Source organism: Cryptomeria japonica, chromosome 3 (genome assembly GCF_030272615.1).
Source record: "Cryptomeria japonica chromosome 3, Sugi_1.0, whole genome shotgun sequence".
In the NCBI taxonomy this organism is placed as follows: domain Eukaryota; kingdom Viridiplantae; phylum Streptophyta; class Pinopsida; order Cupressales; family Cupressaceae; genus Cryptomeria; species Cryptomeria japonica.
In genome coordinates, this window is record NC_081407.1 from 411030062 (window position 1) to 411054794 (window position 24733).

At 36.3% G+C, this 24733-nt stretch overlaps 1 protein-coding gene across 3 annotated transcripts in view; it reads right to left on the reverse strand.

Moving 5' to 3' along the window:
• The window catches only part of LOC131069517 (uncharacterized), a 78347-nt gene extending 54031 nt beyond the window's left edge, over positions 1–24316 (reverse strand). For 2 of the 3 annotated variants that reach the window (XM_058004991.2, XM_058004992.2), the window contains exons 1-3: positions 23679–24316; positions 16456–16555; positions 15967–16035 (exon numbers count right to left, since the gene is read on the reverse strand). In XM_058004991.2, coding sequence (XP_057860974.2) covers positions 15967–16035; positions 16456–16555; positions 23679–23899 — 390 coding nt within the window. In that variant the 5' untranslated portion in view covers positions 23900–24316. The remainder of the gene's footprint in view (positions 1–15966; positions 16036–16455; positions 16556–23678) is intronic. The other variant, XM_058004990.2, reaches the window with a different exon arrangement.
• Between the last annotated feature and the right edge of the window lie 417 nt (positions 24317–24733).

Here is a 24733-nt window from a genome sequence, read left to right on the forward strand (position 1 = left end):
TGTGCATAGCTTGCTGATTGCTTCAAGTGTTGAAGCTTGTAAAGATACTGACTAATTATTGCATAACAAGATCTAAGATTTATAGCTGGGTTTTTCACCTCCATGAGGGAGGTTTTCCCAAGGTAGTTTGGTGTTCCTAGTGTTCATTATTTTGATTTTATGTCATTGTTGTCATCTGTGTGATCCTAATTTATCAGTCTGATCCTAAAATTAACATGGTATCAGAGCAGGTTCCTTCTATAAGGCCTAACAGCTTGAAGGAAGAACTTGTACTTCTTGTGCAAATTGGGGCTGAAGAAGTCCACAGTGAATCAGAAAGTTCAACAGCAATGTCTGCTTGACAAATTGAAGGCATCGATGGGACAATAACAAGAATAAGATTTCGGATGTTCTCATTCCTCTATTCTCAATTGTAGGGTCCACTTGGTTTGGAGATTTGCATCTAATTGCCTTATTGTTATTGGTGTCTTATCTAGTGCACAAGGTTCTCTTGCTTGTTAACTACTTCATCTGAGGGTGCTTTCATATGTCGGCTTGTGCACTTGTTTTCAGATCTTAGTATTCCTTTTATTCCTTTAAGGGTTGCATAACTATCTTTCTAGGGGTTGTAACCATCACCCTAGTTCTAGCTTTGTTCTTGTGTTAAGAATTTGTTCTAATCCAGTTTGAATTATTGAGGTTAGTATTTGGTTATGCCCTACTCTCTACTTTGAGTATGTTTATCTCTCAACCTATTTGATGTGGTTTGCTATGAATATGTAATTATCTAAATTGATGCATTGATCTAAATACATCCTTGGCACTTAAGATTTCAACATGTGTATTCAAATATAAAACTAGGAGTATTATGATGGATTTAACAGCAAGCACAAATAGGAAGATTGAAAGCTGAATAAAATTATAGGAGATTCAGAAACATGGAACCTTAGTTGAAAACATATAGTGTCCTCTAACCATTGGTGTGGTAGGCATGTAAAGGTAAGATTTCTTAGTCATCCTATTTAGTATCTATGCCCAATGATGACCTTACAATCTTCTTTTGATGATACTTGCGATGCATCATATTCTATCTTAATCTTGAAATGCTTAATCGTCTTGTTGGTGTGTCTTCTAACATCATACGAACTGTATTCTCTATTCTATAATAAGGTTGGCATGTAGGACAGGAACTGTGTAACACTTGGTTCTCTTAAGCTCTTCATAAAAAGGCTCTCATGTTCTTTGTTATACATTTATTATAACCTTGCTCTACTCTTCTTGTGTAAAGGATTGCCTTTAGCTCTAATGCATTTTCTGTCATGGCTTTCACTATCCTCACATAATATTCATTGTGATATTATCTCTTCAATTTGAGCATACTACCTATTACATTTTTTGAAGTATTCTCTTGATGATGAAACCTAAGATGAATGAGGTATCTAACTTATTGAAGTTGTCTTTTGATCATACGCTTGTGTTCAACTACAATGTGTATCCTTTTGAGTGGTTGATACTCTCATCTGATTTTACGCATTGGCTGGAAAGAAAATTTGGCTTATATACCTTGCTTATGGATTTTGTAAAATGTTAGATTGTAAAAGTTTTCTGAAGTCATACACTTGCCTTAGTTTTCTGATGTGATCAGGCACAGCTAACTCTCTGTTATTCAACTATGGAAAACAATTTTACATTTAAAAAATGTTGTGTAGCTTTACACTATGATTGAAGTTGATCATAGACTGACAATATCCTTTTGAGCAATCTTGGCATATGTTGTCAATGGTGGAAGTCTAGACAATAAAGAGATTTAATCATGTTGATGCTTCTCTTCAAGATATTCGTGAATTACCATGCCTTCAAGCTTAAGAGGGAGCTTGGTTTCTTCACTTGAAGATATGTCATGATCATAATGATTGTGTTATGGGTCCATTTCGTAAAAATAAAGTAAAGAAAAGATTGGCATTTCTCATCTTTGATTTATGGTAACTTATGTTGGCTGCCTTCCTTGATTGATTCTTATATTATGCAATCTTCATGAGACTTGGTTACCACAATTTTATATTAAGAATCAAGAGGGAGTTCCATATGAAAGTTTTTGAGAAAATATGAAGCTAGATGTGTAGCTCATAGTTAGAAGGAAACATTTGCTCTTGCTGCTAGATATGCTAATATTAGAACCATTATAGCTAATGTTGCAGGCTGGAAGTTGGATATAAAGACTGTTTTCTTAATGTTGTCTATATTGAATAACTAGAAGGTTATGAGAATCAAAATAGAGAATCTCATGTGTGCAGATTAAAGAAAAGCTCTTTACGGCCTCAAGCAAGCTTCTTGAGCTTGGTATGAGAAGATTGACAAGTATTTGATTAGTTTAGGATCTTGCAAGAATGATGTTGATTCTAACATTTACTTTAAAATTATTCAATAGTGAATTGCTAATTTTGTTTCTTATATATATGTGGATGATTTATTTCTAACTGTTGGAGATAGTCTCATCATTAGATGTAAGAAAGAATTAGCCACTGAATTTGGAATGAAGGATCTAGGCCTAATGCATTACTGTCTAGGACTGGAAGTATGGCAAAGATCTTATCCTTAGTCAGGAAAAATATGCCATTGATATGATGGATTATAAACCTATGTCTACTCCTATAAAAATTGAGTTTATCTGCAGCTAACTCTAATTTTGCAGATCCATCGGAGTACAGGTAGTTGATTGGATCCTCGATGCATCTAGTTAACACTAGACATAATATTTGTTATGCAGTGAGTGCCCTTCAGCCAGTTCATGAACAAACCTAAGCATGTTCATCTTGTTGCAACCAAGGATATCCTGAGATATTTGCGAGAAACAGTTGGCTACAGGCTGAAGTATCCAATCAACATTGTCATCACCCTAGAAGGCTACTCAAATTCTGAATGGGCAGGAAGTGTTAGAACACTTCAGGAATTTGCTTCAACTTGAGTTCTGCTCTAATCTCTTGGGTCAGAAGGAATCAGTCCTGAGTTGCATCGAGCACTGTTGAAGCTGAGTACATTGTGAAGCAGTGTGGCTTCACAAAGCTTCTTGCTAGGTTGTTTGGGCAACCTTGGAAACCCTCAGTCATTAATTGTAACAATTAGAATTGTATTGAGATGTTTGTGAATCTTGTGTTTCATGACAGGCCAAAAACATGTGAAAACTCATTATCACTATGTTCATGATATGGTACAGAAAAGTGTCATTCAGCTGAATATGTCAACACCAATGAGCAGATTGCAGTTGTTCTCACCAAGTCTTGTGTTCAAGTGAAGTTTGTGTGCTTCAAAGAGAGACTTGGAAATTGTGGAGAACACAGCCTTGGCTGAGAGGGAGTCTCAGTCCTAGTGATGCATTAAGTTGCATCTTCCACCCTCTGCGGGCAATGCAAGGTGGAGTCACCCTCTGCAGGCAATGCAAGGTGACATTAGATCCTTCTCTGGGAGAAGGTTGAGGTGAAAGACCTCCTCCACCCTTTGTGGGCAATGCAAGGTGGAACCACCCTCTGCGGAAAGCAAGGTGGCAGGTTATTCTTCTCAATAGAGACGTTTTGAGGTGTAAGACCTCTTCTCACCCTTTGCGGGCAATGCAAGATGGATATCATGAAAGAAGTTCATGATGTGTATTTATATATTTGTGTGTATGCATTTCTTGCAGGTGTGCATAATAAAGTTTTTGGATCCATCCTTTGTGGGAAATGCAAGATGGATATCATGGAAAGGTCCATGATGATTTGTTATTTGGCTAGAATCCTCCCTAGCTAAGAGGGAGTGTTGAAATAATAAATAGTTCGGATCAAATATAAGTATTACTTGTATTGGGCTGGACCCAAACGCATTATGTAACTTGTAACCATTAAAGATGTTGATATTTGTAGCTAGGTCGGATCCCTTCTAGGGCCGACCTAGCACACTTAGCATGTGTATGGCCCTGTCGGCCTTAGCCATGTTTGCTATCACATTTTGTTACATAAATTCTTGTTTAGGTCTGGCCCTATTTGGGCGGTGTATGTAACTTGCAAATATGAAATTGGGCATGACCTATAATGTAACTTGTGGATAGGTCAAGTCCTATATTGAATGGAACTTGTATTGAGGTAACTTGTAGCATGTAGGGCTGACCCTATATTGGGTGCCTAATCTAAAGCATTATATTGCTCCTTGTTGTAAGCCGACCTATGATGAATTGGGAGGCTAAGTCTCATATATATACAAAGTGTGAGTCATTGTATCAACGCACAATTCAGCGAACAATATACACACAGCGAATACATTCTATAATCAGCAGCAGTGATCAGCGAACTATCTTTTGGAAGACAGTGAATCATCATAAGTCAGCGAACTGATCTTGAAGGCAGTGAATCATACTTTTGTGATTGCGAACTGTTCTTACAAGCAGCAAACATCATCATAAGGCTGCGATATATCATTGAAGGTAGAGCGAACTTCATCTCAGAGTCTGCAGCCCTTCTTGTGACAACGAATATCATATCTATTGCAGATAAGTTCATCTTTGTATATTTGCCCTAGGTTGAAGACATTATACTACTGTGCATAGCTTGATGATTGCTTCAAGTGTTGAAGCACATTGTAAAGATACTGACTAATTATTGCATAACAAGATCTGAGATTTATAGCTGGGTTTTTCACCTCCAAGAGGGAGGTTTTTCCAGGGTAGTTTGGTGTTCCTAGTGTTCATTATTTTGATTTTATGTCATTGCTGTCATCTGTGAGATCCTAATTTATCAGTCTGATCCTAAAATTAACACTATCACTTAGCACCTTATATTGCTAGGGCACTCTTTGCTCCATACAACAAAATCAGGATGGTTGTTGGAGTAAGACACAAACACGAGATTCAGTTGGAAGATTATCGAGCCAACGCCAAGGATGACTTTTAAGTCAAGAGGAGGATGTTTTTCATATTACCTCTCAATATGATAAGAATTTGTGGAGTTACAAGAAACCGGCCATAGGAAGATGACCTTGACACTGCGCAAGCAGTGGATATTCTTAGCATTAGTGCTTCACATAGACCTGTTCAGCAGAGGACTCAAGGACAGGAACTTCCTTCTAATCCAGAACAATAGGATCAAGATTGTTTCATGGAAACAAATCTTGGAGACTTAGGAACTTTCGAGGAAGTTTCACAGGAATAGGCACAATTAGAAGTTCAAGATCAGCCAGCAACCACTCCAAATTGGGTGAAGGAAAGAATGAGGAAGGAGTCAGAAGAAGAAGAGATAGATCCTATGCAAGAATTTGAAGAACTTTTAAGAAGGGTAGATAAGCCAATGGAGAAGAAAGCAACTAGGAAGTTTTCAAAGATCACAAGGGATGAGTCAAGATCTAGGACATTGCACCTAGCTATGCCCAGAGTTGACAAAGACACGAATGAGATTTCACCTGATGAATATGAAATCACAGAAGTCAACTTAGGGCGTGCTTCCAAAGCACAGGTGGTGGAAGACTTTGATGAATCTTCCTCAACACTAAAGGAGCAGATGAAAAAAATGGAAGAAAAGAATAAGTTAAAGAGTAAGAACAAAGCCTTGTGTGAATATCTACAACATTTGAAGCGTCCACTCAGAGAAGAAGATTCATCTTTTGTTCCTCCCTCTTCTCTTCCCAAGGAATCTTGATGGCATTGAAGAAATAAGGAAAAGGGCTCAATGCTCTAAGGAGTGGATAGAGGATGTCTTCACTTCAGCTAGCAAATTCATTGAAGACTTGGCTCACTCCCAATAGAGAATTCTAGCTATCCTGAACAAACTTGAGATTGTGGATAGCTCATGGGAGGATGCACATATTTATCAAGACTCAACAATTATGCGCCTGAAGGCACTAATGGGAATCCCCAGGAAGACTTTGATTGATGGGAAGGTTGTCTAGGAAAATGAAATATATGAATTCCCTCGATGGTTTTATACAGTCTGTGCAAGGAAGGAGTTATTTGAAAGATTCAGTAAGAATCAACATCATTGAAGAAATTATTCAGAAAGGTTCAGAAAGAAATCTTCAATGAAGTTGAAGCATTGTTTGCAAGAAGGTTGACTGAGGAAGAGTTGATGGTTGACCATATGAAGGATAGGTTGCACGAATTCTTCTTCATGGAATCCTTCTCAAAGGAACATTTGGAAAATGTTTCTTTATTCTCCAACACGATGCGCAGAACTCAAGAAGCAGTGACAGATTGCGAGAATTTTTTCTCCAAGTGTGAAGAGGATATTTCATTGCTGGAATTCAAGCTAGAGACTGTGCCAAGTGTCTCCGTAGGAGAATTGGAAGCCGTCATGGCCAAATTCATCGCATTCGCCATTAATGAACGAGATAATGGTCGTCCAATTTTGGACAAGAATCTATTAATTGCATGAGGACATGATGGTGCATTTATTGTTGAAGGACATTTTGACCAAGTGATGGCTTATTCAATGCATGGCAGCTGCTATATTCAAGGAAGTAGTGGCCCATTTAATGCATGATGGGCAATTTGAAAAATGATAAGCATTTAATGCATCATGGACGCCATTTTTAGAGCAAAGGGATAATTAATGTATAGTGGGCATGATTCCTCATTAATGATTATTCCCACTACTTGGCGTCATATTTGGGAATCTTTGGTCAAACCCTAATTAGGGTTTTGCATGTTAGATCTTGGCCGTTGATTTGATTGTAATCTGGGTCGTCCATTTTCCTCTTGGAGGCCTATAAAAGGTGGGGCACCCCTTCATTTGTAAGGGAAGGAGATTTGTATGAGATTGTTTCAATAAGTTTATGAAATAATAATAGTGAAGCATTGGCTTTTGGTGTTCACTCGTGTTGTTTAGAAAATTGCATGGTTTCAACTTCCTCACTTAGTTTAGATTTGCTTTAAGTATTTAGATGAATGAAATAGATTGCATTGCTTTGTGGTGAGAACTTATGCTGATATCTTTTGTTGGTAGATGATTTCTATCGGTAGTGCAAGGTTGGACTAAGCTATTATACATGCATTCTTAACTTAAATTATTGGATGAACGTTGTTCTTTGATGGTGTTCGTTGATGGTTTTAAATCTTACAAGCACAACCTCCGAAGATTGCACCTCCTTTATGTAGTTGTCTAATAGTGGCGAAATAAAATGTGGTTGATCTTGCCTGAGCTTTACTATCTGTTGAGTTCTTCGATTAGTTTAGTCTTTCTAAAACCCTTTCCCATTTTACTTTCTACATTATCTTACTGAAAAGTCCCAAAAAAGAGCTACTCATCGACAAATCATTTGCAAAAATCTCCTTGAAGTTTTAGAATTTGTTTAAGTCTTCTTCAGTGTGCATAAGTCCCCTTGGATTACCAGCAACATCAACCAAACGAGCCTATATCCATCATAAAGTTGCTAGTACGCAGTTGGAACCTTGGATTCAATGTATGATCTTCCTTCAATCTTAGCATACATATGATTTTGATCAAGAGAGGATAAAGTGACCGTTGGAACTTTATTCTGTGTTGGTGTGGCCATAAAACACCTATCAACAGAATTGGCGCAAGAGGGAGGACCAAGCAAAGCTTTCACTGAAGAAGAAATCAAGTTTTCAAGGAGTATCTAGATAAACCAAGATGGTGTTTCTGCCTAGAGGATCACCCCCTGTCTTGCAACCGGATTTGGGATTCGACAACCACCAAGAAGACATCATTTCAAGGCTGAACAATCTAGCCTAGAAATTGAAGAGGTGTGCACCTGAGTACATGCGTGTTTGCTTCGTATTGCGAGAAAAAGAGAAAGCCATAGAAACCGGAGTAGCAATTGAAAGAGAACTCCTCAACCAAAGGTTTCCACTCGCTCCATTTCCTCCACGTCCTCAATAGTTGAAGAAGCTGAATCTGAAGAGACACACTGGATTGTATCAACTCGTTCTCACCAAAAAGATATCAAAGAATTCTGAAATCCACTCTGGGAACAAAGGACTTACAAGAATTGAAATTTGCTCCTAAGTCAAGACGTGGGAAAAAGGAAGTCTCAACAAGTCAAGGTTCACCAAGTGTGGGAGATCTTACTCGTTTATTCCAGACTCCACCACCTCAGCAACCAGTACAAGGAGCCACTTGTGCAAGCAACCAGCAAGGACCAATTCAAGTAGCAGCACCAACAATTACCCAACAGCAACCAGTTCAAGCAATAGTTGCTTGGCGTCCTCAAAACGCTTCCCCACTCAAGGCATTCACTATCTATCGTGATATGCCCAAGAATCTGGAGCATTTCTATTACAAATTCCATGTCAATGACATCAACTGCACTGCAGACGAGCATATTAAGATATTTGAAGATACTCTCCAGAATAGAAATATCCAGAATGAGGATGTCGCCTACAAACTATTTCTATATTCACTAGGCGAGGAAGCATTCTATTGGTACATCAATCTTTCTGTGGATTCAATTGCAACATGGCAACAAATGAAAGACACATTTCTTGGAAAGTTCAGGTTGCCTATTTCTCCGGCAGAAATATACAAACAGTTCATCGAAGTAACAAGGCAAGAACATGAACCCATTGGATTTCCCAAATGCCTTTATACCCAAACAAGAATCAAAAGATACCAAGAATCAATCAGAGAACAAAACAAAAAATAGGTAATCCTTGAGGATCATAGAGCAAAAAGAATGAAGGAGAAAACTATGAGATGCAATCAAGGAAAACACAACCGTATAGTTCCCAAGTTGGAGCATGTCCTAAGAACAAAGTCGAAGTCAAAATGAGAATCGAATTTGAAGCCCCAACTAAGAAAATAAAAACACACCCACTACGTGAAACCATTCAAAAGTGGAAGGTGGAAAGAGATAGCAATACAATTGATGAAGTGTGGACCAATCTTTCCAACCAAGAGGAAAAGCCAAAATAACAACCAGTAAATGAAGAGAATGGGAGATGGAGTCTAAAAACTCGTTATCCAAAACCTACAAGAGTAACATTTGAGGTATTTGTTATTTAGAGCAGAGGTCCTTGAAGGATGCAAACCTAAAAATCTTGAGCCAAAGGTACATAAGCAAAAACCTTAGGCAACTGAAGTGTTCAAACTATCAAAGCATAATGAGATTGAGAACGCATGAGAAGCATTGGAGTGTCCAAATCAAAATTCCCTGTTAGGCCAATTCCAAGATTTGACATTGCACCAGAATAGGATGGTGACTCCCCCATCAAGCCCCAATATCAAAAGGCAAAAATTGCTCAAATTCACAAGCAATGGGTTGGAGGACCCAACGAGTCATTGCAAAACAAATGATACAATCTACATAGCAAATGGGTAGAAAATAGAGCTTATTAGTTATGATCCTTCCTAGCAAACTTAATAGGCATAGCTATTTAATGCTACACGAAAGTCATTCCAAACCTCCCAAACTACTTGGGAAATATTAAAGAAAGACTTTGAAGAAGAGTTCAAATTTACTATGAAATGACAATGAAATTGCAGCAAAGATTTATAATACAAAGCAAAGAAAGCATAAGAACGTCACTGCCTACAATTGAAGGCTCAAAGAACTCTTAGTAAAATTACAAAAGAAATCAGCGAACAATCTCAAGAAGAGATGATTCATTGAAGGCCTCATTCCCTCACTATGGAAGAAGATGGAAGTGGTACTGCCATCTTCTTATACAGAAGCATACAATCAGGCAATGGATATCATGTTTTCATAGCCCCACCATTCATAAAAAGCTCTTTCCTTTTCTTCATCCATATTTTGTTTATTGTGCAAAGAAATTCAGTGAATGCCCGATGGAATAAGAACCAGCCAAATGCAATGTTTTATATTTTTTAATTCTCTTACACATATTTCCACATATTTTAAATCATAGTTACCAAGAGATTGGTATGAGAGACTGGTACCAGTATCGATAGAACTATTTTTCAAAATAGGCGACGGGTGTACTTGGAGACACCATTTTTTTAATATAATTTAGTATATCCAATCAATCTACACTGAAAGACTTCCATGCCTATAGAAGGAGACCACATGATGGCAACAAAAATAAAATGCTTAGGAAAAAAATAAAATGTGTCCCGCGTCTAGATAAAAATTGTTCTTTTTTTTGCATCAAAACAACAACAATCGACCTTTTTGGGTTTAAATGACACGTTTTAGCAAAAAAAATTGTCTTTATTTCTTTTTTCAGCAGAAGACATCTCATTTTCCACAGGAGACATGAGGAGACATCGGGTTTCTTTTCGCTGAGTTTCCTGCATTTGGGTGTGTTTCTAGTACCGCAAACACATCCCAAAGGGATGGAAATGCATCTCCTAGTAACTATGTTTTAAATTCATATGATTCCTAGAAAAGCTTTTGTTGATCTTCATTAATAATCTTAAGAATTTTAAAGAGAGATGCCCACCTTGGATTCCTAACAAGACAAACTCTTGGTTCCTAAGGCTACCTTTCTAAGAATCTATGGTGATTGGTTTGATGATTGAGCAAGGGGAGTGATTTATTAGTTTACATGAGCCTCACTAACTTAATACTTTGAAGTTTTTCTTTCCATATCCATTACGTACCCGAGAAAATCCAAGGCCCAAATCTCACACCTAGAGTGAACTCTCTACGACCCATGGCCTTTTTTATTTTTGTTTTTGTTTTTCCTTCATAGTGTAATTTTTCTTTTCATCATCACATTTCACAAAATGAATAAATAAAGTATGTTAATGATGTTGAAAGTATAAAAATGGCACCACTACAGTTAGGAAGCCAAGACACGTGTTAGGAAGACCATCATTCCCTAAGGCCTCTTCTATTTACTTCTCTGTCTGTTGATGTCCAATGAGAATGTGCATAAAAATGATAATGTTTTGGAGTTGGTGCTGCTGCTATTTTAAGTTTTGATGGTGATCTTTCACTTTTTTCTTTTCATTTTTAGTTCCAAGGAGTTGTACAGTGTTGGAGACATTTATGGTTTGCCTTTTTATGACAAATCTTTAAGTATTACCTGTTGATTTCTCTATTAAAAAAATTACTGGTTTCACATTATCAAAAACAACACATGCTTTACTTTTTAGTGCCTTGAAGTGTCCACTGCATACATATCATGAGTTTACTTTTTTTTGCTTTCATAGTTCACTAGATGCTCCCACCTAAGAGCAACATGAAACAGAGCTCCCGGTGGGTTCCACGGAAAGAGGATGAAAGCTTTTGATATTGAGGTACATAAGATCTTATAAAAAAATTATTTTTGTTGTGTTTGTAATAAGTATGTTATTTGCTGTCTCAACTTAATTCCTATTTTAAGGCTAAAATATGCATATATTTATGATTTTATTGTTATATGTTTTTTGTATGGATGAACTTGAAACATACCCAAGCCCCTAAAAAAATGTCATACCAGCATACCCAAACCAGTAACTTAAGAGTCAAACCATATCAAGGACCTGTTGTGACGTATTCACACATCGCCCCATTGCAAATGGGGACCCCTACTTTTTTTGCTTTCTAGGTTTTTAGGGTTTTGTCTGTTAGCCTTTGCATTTTGAGTGTCGCCAGGGGGATCACTAGGATGGCAAGCTCTGCTTGAGCCAGGGGGAGTCAGCATGTGCTCCAGGTTAGGGTTTCTTTGAAAGTCTCCCTTAGGCCTAGTCTTGCTCTTGTTGCTAATAGTGTCTTGTTTGAGTTTCAGGAGGTCAATGAAGCTTGGTGAGTGACTATCATCTTTGAAGATCTAAGTTAGGTCCAATTGGTGAGTGATGAAGTCTGGAATGTCATCCTGATCTTCAAATGTCCTGAAATTTGGCTAAGTCTGGAATGTCATCCTGATCCTGAAATTTGACTAAAGTCTGGAAAATTGAAGAATCCTCCAAAAACTAGATTTTGCATTATAACTCCTAGAGGTCCGAAACCACTCTCAAACATCCTGACAGTATATATGGAATATAACTTAAAGTATAAGTGTCTTTCTTCTTTCTTATACTTAAATATTATATTCCATATATGAATCCTGACGGAGAGACCAAAATGTCAAATTTCGCTCTTGACCCTTCCAAAGGGTCCAAAGCGAATTTCAATTTCGCTCCTAACCCTTCCAAAGGGTCCAAAGCGAATTCCTCTATAGGACATTCTACTTTGATCCAAACTTAGAACTAACTCATTCCCAGACATTATTGAGGACAAAACACTTATTTGGAGTGAAGAAATATAAAAAATGAAGTCAAGATTTGAGCATAAGGAGGACTTTCGCTCCTGACCCTTCCAAAGGGTCCAGAGTGAAATTCATATGACACCCTTTTTTCTTCACAAAACCTTGAAGTGAATGTTAACTTGGACTGGAGGATGATCAGGAGGGGCCTAATAAGTTATATCCAAGCCAAAGAAGGGAGGAAAAAGGTGAAAATGAGCCTAAATGAGAATTTCGCTCCTAACCCTTCCAAAGGGTCTAGAGCGAAATTCACTTTTCCTCTATTTTGCTCTTTGATATGGCCAAGTTTTGGATTTTTGAGGCATGGTTGAGGAGGCTTTGATGCATATTTGCCTTTGAGAAGAGGTTTGAGGCAATGAAGTGGTAGAAATCAACCCAAAAGGAGAATTTCGCTCCTGACCCTTCCAAAGGGTCCAGAGCGAAATTCCCTATAGGTCCTGTCCTTGGCCTAGGTCCAGAGCGAAATCCTCAGTTTGACCCCCTATCTTGCCTAAAATGATGAAAACGACTTTGTTTTGAGCTAAAAGGATGGCAGATGGATTTGATTATTGTGAGGAGAGTGAGTTTGATCAAGCTTGAAGGCAAAGAGAAGCAATAGAGTGTGAAATCAACCTTAGTCAAGAAGTTCGGTCCTGACCCTTCCAAAGGTTCCAAAGCGAAATTCCAAGAACACACCCATTTCTTCCTTGTTTGGACCAAGATCTTAGTTCCTTGGGAGTATTTGGAAGTAAATCAACATGTTTTGCCTTAGGAAGTGAACGAGGGCAAAGGGAATGAAGAATCAAGCACCAATCTTGAATTTCACTCCTGACCCTTCCAAAGGGATCAGAGCGAAATTCTTGAAGGACACCTATTTCCCTTTCAAAACAAGTCAAGTTCTTGGTTTTTATGGCCTAGATAGGAATGGAGTAACGTTTCCTTGACCTTTGAGGTGAATTGAAGTGGAAGATTGAGGGAATGAGCTCAAGGGCAAGGATTTCGCTCCTAACCCTTCCAAAGGGTCCAGAGCGAAATTCCTAAAATCCACCTTTGCCTTTAATTTTTGTGTCAAGCTAAGTGTGGATCAAGGTAGATTGAGCTTGGATGGACCCCTAGGCATGCCTTGGAATGGATTGTGGCCACCAATGATGAAGATTTTAGGCTAGGACAAGGATTTCGCTCCTGACCCTTCCAAAGGGTCCAGAGCGAAATCCTAGATAGGACCTGTCCCTGGCCATGATTTTTAGCGAAATTCTCCTTTCTAGCCATTTTGAGGTCAAACAAAGTGTTGCAAGCATGAGAGAAGGATCCAAAGGGAGAGTCAATGGGGAACAAAGTGAGAAGAATGGAGCTAAGCAAGAGAAAACAAACAAGGAATGAATTTCGCTCCTGACCCTTCCAAAGGGTCCAGAGTGAAATTCTTCAAACCACCTATTTTCTCCTTGAGTGAAGCCAAACTTTGATCCATATGGCATGGTTGAAGGTGGAGTGAGGTATTCTTGCCTTGTAAGGTGAATTGAAGTGAAGGAAGTAAAGAAATAAGTCTAAAACTTGAATTTCGCTCCTGACCCTTCCAAAGGGTCCAGAAGGAAATTCTCAATTTCACCTAATTTGCTCATAATGAAGGTCAAGGGGTGGATTCCTAGGCTTTGATGGAGAAAAGGCTAGTGTAAGCTTGCCTTGGAAGGCATTTTGGAGTTGATAAATAATAGAATTTGAGCCAAGAATGCAATTTTCGCTCCTAAACCTTCCAAAGGTTCCAGAGCGAAATTCCTAAGTGGTCTAGTATTTTCCCTAGGTCCTTGAGCAAAACCTTGTCCTTGGCAATTTTGGAGGTGAATGACTTGATCTTGGTGGAGTAATGTTGAAAATGAGGTCTGATTGAGCAACTCTGTCAAAATTCGCTCCTAACCCTTCCAAAGGGTCTAGAGCGAAATTTTTATAGGGCCTGTCCTTGGAGAGGATATTGAGCAAAATTCCATTTTGATGTCTTCTCATTAATGATTTAAGGTGGAAAATGCTATGTTGAAATGAATATGTCATATGTGCTTAATCATCTTTTGGTTTGTTTTGCAGATGGGAGGAGACCAAGCCAGGACAAGGACGACCTATTCCAATCCATCGTCATCAAGGACATTCCAAAAGCACAAAGGTGGACTCAAGGTGTTTTGAAGCATTGAAAGACTACATGTGTTCAAGAAGTTGCCAAAACCTTCACTTCACCACGCTAAGGAACCACATGATGACAAAGAAAGGAGTTGCCAGCACTTCAGGGCGAGATATGCTACTGGAGAAGGAAGACTTAACAATAAGGAAGTCTCATCAAGCAAAGGAAGTACATCATTCATCACGTCAGAGGCAGAAATGGGTCAACCAAGTCACAAGCGTTATGAGGTGGCATCCCAATCATCATTCCTTTGGTCGGATTGGTCCACCTCAGCATGACCAAATTCAATGTACCTAATTTATCAGAGGCGGCACAAACTTCGGTGTACCTACCCCTGCTTCCTATTGGTCCTCACTCCGGGAATGTAATTTTCTAGTTGGCTAAGGAAGTATGTTTGTAAAGGGCTCCCTATATAAAGCCTTGGCTCCTCATTTGTAAAGGTTAATAGTTAGCTAATAGTGAATAGTCAGAGGGTAGGAAATAGTTAGTGTAGAGTAGAAAGAGAAGGCAAAGATTGTTGCCAAGATATTGTTGCAAAAGACTTGTAAACTTCATAGAAGAAATGGTGAATTCTATGGGTCGATTCAACAATTTGCATGGTCTCTATACTTCTCAAATTGATTTCATGTTATTAGGTGAATGGAAGAAATTTGTATGATCAACGGTGAAATTCGTATATCCATACTACTAGCGGTTTGTTGATTGCAAACTTGTCTTGCGTAGTCAACTAGAATCATTCAGCTTAAGCTTAACTTCAATTATCGCTTCTTCATTGATATGCATCAGCCTGACGGTGTCCATGCTTGTAGCGATGATCTAAACATCATAAAGCTTTCCTCAGAAGATTGCACTAATCTTGTGGAGATGATCCTAGGATGTCAAAGCAAGACTTAGTTAGAATTTCATCAAAGGTCATTCATTGCTCTTATGTTCTTAGTGTTAGAAATAGATCCTGTTCCAACCCTTATCCTTTTTCCTTTTTTCAAAATCAAGGGCCGGTGAAATTCCACGTTCCAGTAATATCCAAAGCAAATCAGACGTTCAGGTCGTCGAAAGTAAGTCCCCTTGTGATTCCAGCAAAATCACATCATACCGCGAGAAGCTTATCCACACGTAGAGAACCTACATATCAAAACCTTGGAGTTACTCTGACTGATCCTTCGGTGAGATCTTCAGCAGTCGGGAAACTTTGTTCAAGAGAGGATAAGATACCTTTAGGTATTTTATTCTGTGTTTGGTCGTGTATAGAAGACACATCAACAGGACCCAAGCCCATCCTCGAGTTCTCTAGGAGCTTTAGCACTAATGTTTAGCCTAAAATTAAGTTGAATGGGATGAGCTCAAATGGTAAAAGCAGAGAGAAGCTTCCAAAGCAGAGTCCTTGGTTCATATCCCTAGCTAATATTATATAGTGTTGCAAATGAGTAGCATTCCACATCCAACTCACTAGGTGTAGCATACCATAACAAACATGGCTGGGTGCAAGTCCCTGTGAATTTGAGAGGAGACAGCCCTCTATTGTTGCATCTATGCAGATGGTTATGCCACCAGGAGAATTTATCAAATCAAAAAAAAAGAGTAAAGGATTTCAAAAATAGCAACCATGTTCATAAACATTTATTGGTAGCTGGAAAATCATTTTAAGCGGCTGAAACCAAATCAATTGTTCTTTTACCTTTCTGTCTTTACTTTTCTTTGCTGGGTTTTGTTCTTCTGCTTTTCGCCGCTTGCCGCTCTCCTTTTTCTGTTCACAAAAGAATAAATGTGTTAGGAATGAACAATGTGTCAAATACATATAGATTCTACACAATGCAAAAATAACAGGATCTACTGTCTCATAGGCTTTCTTTGGCCTCGTGGACATTAAAACTCTTTTATATTATTCCATTCTACAATTAGCCATGCAGTCTTTTTTTAAAGACCAACATTGCCATGCTATAACAAATACTTAATGTAATTTCTATATTCTGTGTTGTCAAGAAGATCACAATCCGAAGGGTTGATTGAGATATATGAATTATTTAAATTGATTACAAATACATAAGGCATGACAAGGAAATCACAATATAGTGCAACAAGAAAATAGCCCTCCCTGATGTCAAATACACAGTTTTCTAAATACAATATTTATAATAAATTAAAAAAGGCAAAGGTGGGAACTCACTGACATCCATCTGTACCGTAATGCCACATCCCGTACAGTTTTTTCAGGCAGAAAAGTTGCAATTTTAACATAATTTAGTAGGTTCATTTCCCCAGAAAACCTGAACAAGTGCATAGGAAAACAACTTTATCATGCCTCATACGCAAGATGATTCTGCTTATAACAAAAAAAACACAAGAATAAAGTTTGTCCATCCAAAAATCATTTAATATCCTTGTCATTTCTAGTAGAGCTTCTGATCTATGTGCTTATGAGTAAAAAGCAGTGAACAGTACTTTAACTGACGAATGACTGACAATATATAAGGCATGAATGGAGTAAGAATGCTGGGTAGAGCCATTATATCTATAACAACAGAGAAATCAGAAGATCTGGGACATAAACCTAACAGAATGCATTCTATAAGAATAGGAAAGATTGTCCATGTTGCAAAAAAATGCAGAAACAAGAAGATGAGAGTAGTTTAGAAGCAATATCAAATGGCTAGCAAGAAGGCTGCCCAATTCCTCAAGAGTACACATCTCTTCAACTCTTTGGCATTGAATTTCCTGTCCTGAAGAAGCAAGTAGCTCCAATGATTGAGACATATATAACCTCCCTTACCAAGTGTGGGTGTCATCTCCTTGTGCATGGTTTTGCAGATCTCCTACCATGCTCAAGCAACTAATTATGGGATCAATTTCCACATAACTACCTTGCAAAGCAAATAAAAGTTCCTTTTCTTCCTCTGTTCTATCTTCAAATCATGTACACCCATTATTTTCCCTTGACCATAAGTTAAAAGTTCTGATATATGTATGCATCTGTAATAAGATTAACAAGACCAAGAAGTGCTTTGAAAACTCATCATCATACAGCTTGTCCTTGTTGGCCACATTTTACCCCTTACATAGCCTACATTTGAGATAAATGTGCCACATCGAGGAAACTCAAAGAGTCAGAACCTCAGACATCATCCTCTCAGCTAGTAATCGAAGTCTGACCTGAAGTACAGAAGAGAGCCAATCTCCCATCCAGTATCATGGCCAGAGGTACTTTAAGGTGCAAGTCTCCTTCAAATCCTAGGTACAAGTTCCATTAAGGGGATTTTATAAGAGATTACAGCAAATGGAAAACACATAACATGATGGAAGCTTCTCTATTCCTGTAGATCTACATTTTTACACTAACCCTTCATTGCCCAAGGCCCCAAACGGTCTCAAACACTATTTGGACAAGGAGGCAGCCACATAAACTTTGCTTGTACTCCAAGCTGCACAATATTCTATACTTCACCTACACATTCAACCAAGTGACTGCAACAATGAACCCAAAACTTCTATATAAAGGTCCACTCCAAGTGACATGTAACTTCTCTCCGCTACATGTTCCTTTTCCACACCTATTGGCACCCATCCTAGCAAAGATGTATTATTACACTCAACACTTTCTATTAGAAAGTGCACAGTCTAGTGCACATCCCAACCCATCCTAATACATGAATATTATAACCCATTAGACACTCATTTATTACAAATAGCCATTATATTTTCGGTGCCAACAGTCGTCTCCAAACCAGCATATACATTCAGAATAAACACATTTTTTATTTGGTTAATATTTAATCAGTTGAATCATATTCAGTTTTAATATGTTTCTTCAAAAATTCCACCCTTCTGTTCCACTTTACATGATCTTAATGTTCCATTAGACACAACATCGAATTTTCAATTATTCCTTTCATGAATAAACTGAATTAGAAGAAATGAGCAATGGCAAGTATTGTAATAGGAGACATATCCCTACATAATCATATTAAGTAAGCCATCTTATCTACCACTAAAGAATTCAACATACTTGTAGTAGGAGCCATAGTAAACAAGAGACACATTGCGTCAAGTTCCTGTCTGTAAGTGTTATAGTAGTTATTGTTAGGTAGAGTAGTTGATTATTGTAGTTATATTAGTGGAATCATAGAGCATTCATGTACATTGTTAGTCATCTAGCTATTTGCTCTTTTTCGATGCTATATATTTGTTGCATGGCTTATTAGATTCAAAATTGCATGCAAGTAGTCACATTAAAATTAAAAAACACTTCTTTACAATTCACAACCATGTATTTCTGCAGTTTCTCCATGGTTTGTGTCGGATTGGAGAATTTTGCTATTATATGTAGTGAGATTGAAGATCTATTTGTAAGTTTTTATGAAGTAATATAGGGAGCTATCCCCATTAAAGATAGCACTTACCTTAAAAAAAAAAAAACCATGTATTTCAATAAATAGCTAGTTAATTCCATATATGGAAGGAACTCTTCGACGTAAAAATAATTATTAAAGTAAATTAAGTATAATTTGCAAAAAAAAATTATAAATTAGAGTTATTATACATATATTTAAAATATTTGTTATCTATTTATTTTTATACAATACTAATGTATTGTATATTATACAAATAATAGATACATAAAAAATAACAAAGCATTAAAAAACAATCAAAACATTAAATATGATCAATTGTAAAAAAAATAAAAAAATATGATAATTATTGCATAGACAACATAAATAGGTATTTTATAAATTACCGTGTCTAAGATTTTCTAAAAATTGCATATTTAATTAGATAGATATGAATGACATCACAAATGTCATTCAAGGAGACAACATAATGTTAAAGTCATAAATGTACATTTATGATGATGTATAAAATATTTTATTTGTAATTCAAGTCATTAATTGAACACACAAAATCAAAAAAAAATTTTAAAAAAAAATTTGTAATGAATATTCCCAACATGAACCAATAGAAAGAAAGATAAATGACATTTTTGAAATTATTAAATGAAAAAAGTAATTATAGACCATAGAATTGTTGCTCAAAATTTTTAATTCTATACAATGATTGGTTGAACTAATTAAAAAGTTGGATGCAATGAATGCATTAGCAGGAACTAATAATGAAGTTATGCATGTGACAGAAACAAAAGGAATTCCCAAGGTAAATGAAGCTATTGCACCATGCAATTGTCAGGAAATTTGCCGACACCTGATGAATGTAAGATTCAGCTAACCCTATCACAAACGTTGATAGACATGCTTTCTCAGAGCTTCACCCACACCCATTATTTCTCCTTTTTATTCAGAACTTCATATGCATGGCAGTTCAATCACAAAACAGTTGCATGCAGGATTGGATATGAAATACAAGAAAAATTATCTTAATATTTAGTTTTAGATAGAACATAAATGTCATGATCATAAACTTTTGACTGATGCAAATAGTAATGTAATAATAAAATACTGACAAATGACTTCACAGAAAAGGGATTTGCTATTCAGTTAAACTACATATTTAGTTGACAACTTTCAGACTTTCCTTAACTTATCCTTGAACAAAACCATAGTTTACCTCTCTCCACATCAGCAACAAGTACTGACCTCAAATGCCAACTAAGATGCAGAACAAACATTAAAACCACAGGCACAATTGTCATCAAGAAGAGCAGTAAGAACGAATACGAATTGGAGTGAACAAGTAGGGCCTACATAAATAGGACTAGACCTTGGCTCTATTATGTTAGAAATTTGCCCATTGACTTGTAGCACAAAGCATATAGGGAGGAAACAACTGTGTATAGAGAGGCTGCTAAAAAGAACAATATATTTTGAATGAATGAGGGTTTTTGAATGGAACGTATATAGAGATATGAATGACATATCATGAATTCGTGACACTCATATTTCCAAAAAATAAGCATTACACACAATAAACTATTATTTTTCTAACATAATCTACAAGATTGCTTTGTGAGTCCAGCTTTATCTATAAGTCTTATGAATTATGGTGAATTGTTAGATGCTGTCTTATGCAAGCTTGCAGACTTTACCTGGTTAATAGGGTACTTAAAAAGGCAAAATTATATGACACACCTTGAAATGAGCTACAATACTGTGAAATATATGTAACATTAATAAAACTCCAATTGACGATGTGATAGCATATGAATTGAACATTTAATACACCTATCTCTATCCCCCAAAAACAAATCTTAGAGATGAAATTGTGACAATGGATCAATCCACAGCCTTTCCTTAGGTTGTGTAAGCTTTGACAAGCACAAACATAAATTTCCTTTATTTCCAAAAATACAATAGTAAGACATTGTATGTAAATTTCAAAATAGAAAACCTTAAAAATTATCATCAAGGCACTCCCAATGCCTTCAAAGCACATTTAATATGATGATGGCATACTAGTAGAGAGTACTAGAGACAACTCAGCGGTCACAAATGTAGCAATGTTTCATAAATGTTTATCGGAATGAAGATCCTTTACAAACAGCCCTTGGTGCCTCTAAGGGATTAAAAAGATATGAAAAATGGCCTTATAAAGCACATTCAGCCACTCGCCAGAGCTGATATTACCTCTGCTAGTATAAACTAAAGTAATATCAAAACCATAGTAATGGAAAACCAACCATGTCTACAGCTCTAAGACCATATGCATGCACTCTATTGTGTCATGAATGGCTGAAACTGACTTCTCCCAAACTAACCATAAATTGCTCTTACTTGACATACATATAAAACTTTCACTATTGCAAATAGCATCAGTTCTTCTCAGACATCCTTATTACCACAATCTTGGATCATGAAAAGGAAAAGGTTGAGGATTATTTATATCTTCTCTCTCACCATTAAAAAATAACCCATAGTAGTCACATTAGAAAAAAGAAAAATATTATATAAAGATTCAAAAAAATTGTAAAATATTTAAGCAAAGTAAATCAGCAAAAAAGAGAAAAAAAATAACAAGGAGAATCTTTTTCAAGCAAATATACCAAAGCATGTAGTCTTTATCTAAATGGAATTAGACAATAAAATTTGGGAGAAATAGAAGTTGATTAAAGTTAGAGATAAAGACTAAATTAGATTAATGTTGACTGTCTATATTCAAAGAAATCATAGAATGATAGGCGATTCCTTATTTATATTCTTTGATCAAAAGCTTCCCTTCTTGGGGTAAAATTGGGAGATAACACGAGTGATTTTCTTGAAGAAAAATTGATGAAAAATCACTTCACCACGTATTTATGGATTTCCAAAAGATAAATAAGTAATAGAAAGATCTGTCAAATTTTGGGTTTTCTCAAATCAGCTAGTTGCACTAAATTTTATCTTATAACATTTCAAAGGATTCTATTAACCTATTTTCTTTTAAAAATATTTCAAGGCAAACCAATTTTACCAAATTGAATTAAGTTGTTGCAATGTACAGTTGAAAAAGCTACTAGTAAAAACTTACACACCATATTTACATTGCAAAGATACAGCAATCAGATATCATAATAGTAAAAAAGAAGTGTGTGTATGATCAGCTTATACCTTTGAAATAGGAAACATTTAAAACATATGCACAAGAGGAACCCAAAATATATATGGTTAATAGTGGTCCAGCTTTGAATGTACCCAAATTACATGTTACTAGTTTCAAACCATAGTGTTCTGGAATAAGGAATTACATCTCTTTATATGAAACATGTAATCAATGTCAATCAGAAAATTGAGTGAATTGTCTCCAAAGGCATTTTATTCCATTCATAACTTAAGAGAAACATAGTGGTGTTTCACAAATTTTGAGAAAAATATCAGTGAGTTAACCCACAAAACTTTTTGAAGAAGATTGTCTAGGTTCAATACTGTAATGATATCATTTATTTATGAAATATTATGCTTCTTGAAATAACCGTTTAACATCTAATGATGATTGCAGAGTGCAATCTGAAATGTTGATGCTAAAAATGCTTACACCATTATTTCCAAAAGTATATAGCATAATACTTCATTTACAAGGACTGTGGAAACATCACACCTGCAAACCTTTATTTATGTCAAGACTCAAGAAGTTGCACAATAAAAGCACAGCCAAATTATAACATGATTGATAAAGAAGTAAAACTTCAAGACAAAGATGATCAAGGAACCCTCACCTTCACAGTCCACTAAACTGTGGTTTAGGACTATTCATGTCTTTTGGCTCAAAAACAGACATGGCTACAAGCTTTCTAATGTAAAGACACCACAGCGATCTTATCTAATCCTTGCAACTTGGAAATACACAATTTCGTGAATCCTAGTAATTTCTGATTGTATGCAGATAGATTTGTATACAAACAGATTTATGAATCATTATCTCTTCCTCCTAAATGAGAATACAGATCTCATCTTTTTAAAAATTGACTCTCTTAGAGACCTAGATGCAAATTTAAAACATCTTATCCCCTTTTGAAGGCTGAATGGTTTTTATTGTCAGGAACCATAATAGGTTTTACCAGCTAAATTTATCAAAGGTTTGTTGAAGGGAAAGAAGCAATAAAGAACCAAGAACATAGACAAATATTTCAAGAGGAAAAAGTTATCCTTAACTTCTTCACTCAGTTCTCAAGTTTGTACCCCAAGTAATGTCTGTTAGCATTATAAAATCTCCTACCCTCATATAGATTTTACTATATCATCTTATAAGATAAATACATATCTTATAAGATAAATACATACATAAAAATTCAAAGAAATTCTTCTTCCTTCTCTTTCCTTATTTGTCTCTCTGGTTTTGTAATCTAACAAAACCCCTTTTCTTGCATTACTAAATTTAAGATGTACAATATTTTTTTCTTAAAAATTCCCCAGCAATGTTTTTTCTCGACAATTCCCCAACTTTCTTTAACATTTAAAATCATAACAAAATTGAAATATACCTTTTAATGACATTAATAAAATAAAAAGCAGAGAGAATCTCACAATAAAATAAAATTAAAAACTGTCAAGCTTCGTAAAATTCTAGAAATGTATGGTTAGCTCAAACTTTAGGTCAATTTAATTTGGTAAATTTTATGCGAATTATTGAACAATAATGTCTCAGCAAACGACAATTGGTCGTGGATAAAGCACACCAACAGCAAATAAAGAGATTAGGTTTCGTTTCTAACTGGTATGCGAAAAATTAGCATGGTATCAAAGTCGGACTAGAATATCTCAGCACAGAGGAGTGGGTATTGAAAACAATCTCCACTTCCGACCACATAGAGAACGAGTGTGTCAGTTGAAGAGTATTATGGGGGGTATTAGACTCAAGTTCTCGTTGGCTCATGACTGTTCAAAGGAAATTTAATATTTTTTTAAAAGGAAAAGAGAATTAAAATCAACAAAAAAATTTCTAGCAAGAAATAAAATTAATAAGCCATACTTGGAAAGATTCTCTTCGAGAATTTGTTGTTCGTCACTAGTCCAGTCGATAGCGATGCCAGGATCGTGTTTGAGAGACTGCAAACCAATAGAATTATCGGCTCCGTTACCTGTTGCTACCGAATTATTATTATTATTGTTGCTGCTACCATTGCTAGGGTTTACTTGTGCAACGCCCTCCTGATTGCTCTTGCCACCGCCCGGTGTCGAACTCGCGGCCATTTAAACACCTTTTTCACTTTACAGATTCCTTCTCGTCTTCACGCACCGCAATTCTAACGCCATGAAAGATCCGCTATAACTGCAACCAATTAAATCATTGGTAGGATTGAAGGGAGGTTTTTGCTGCTGCTACACAATCCACCTGCTGCCTTTGTAGCAGAATTTCTTGCCAATATTTTTTAATTCATCAATAAAAACAAACTAGTGTCTTTACCGAGGCAAACTGAACATCTTTTTCGCACAAGAATTCGGTAAGAAGTAAGACCTGGCGCATAGAATTTACTTATTTTGTATGGCACATAGAATTGCTCACTCAATATTAATTTATACAGCCAAGATTCGAAAGAAAAGGGGGATTTTGCATTCGACTGGTGGTATCTTATCAAAGATTCCAAACAACTTTAATGTTGGATGAATGGCGTGGCCATTAACTACACAGTATTAGGATCCCATTGGTCAGGAACACGTACCAGGGGCCCTTTAAAGGTGAATGTGACACGACTTTCCGCAAATATCCCCACAGAATCAATTTTTAAATTGACTTTCTAGGCCACTCTTTTTGAACATTTGGCCATTGGATATTGGACAGGAATTCTATGAAGAACTATCCTCTTTTATTTTGTATTTTTTAAATGTTCAAAAAGGATGAAAAATGAGCACCTAGCAGTTTTCTCTTTGGTTTTTTTAAATTAATATGTATTTATTATTGTGAGTGGTATGTTTTGGGGGGTTAAAGTTATTGATTTCACTTTTTAATGTACATGCTTTCTTTTTATTTTATTTTTTATTTTGTTGGATCTTTCGTTACCTAAATATTGAGAGACAAATTTGATT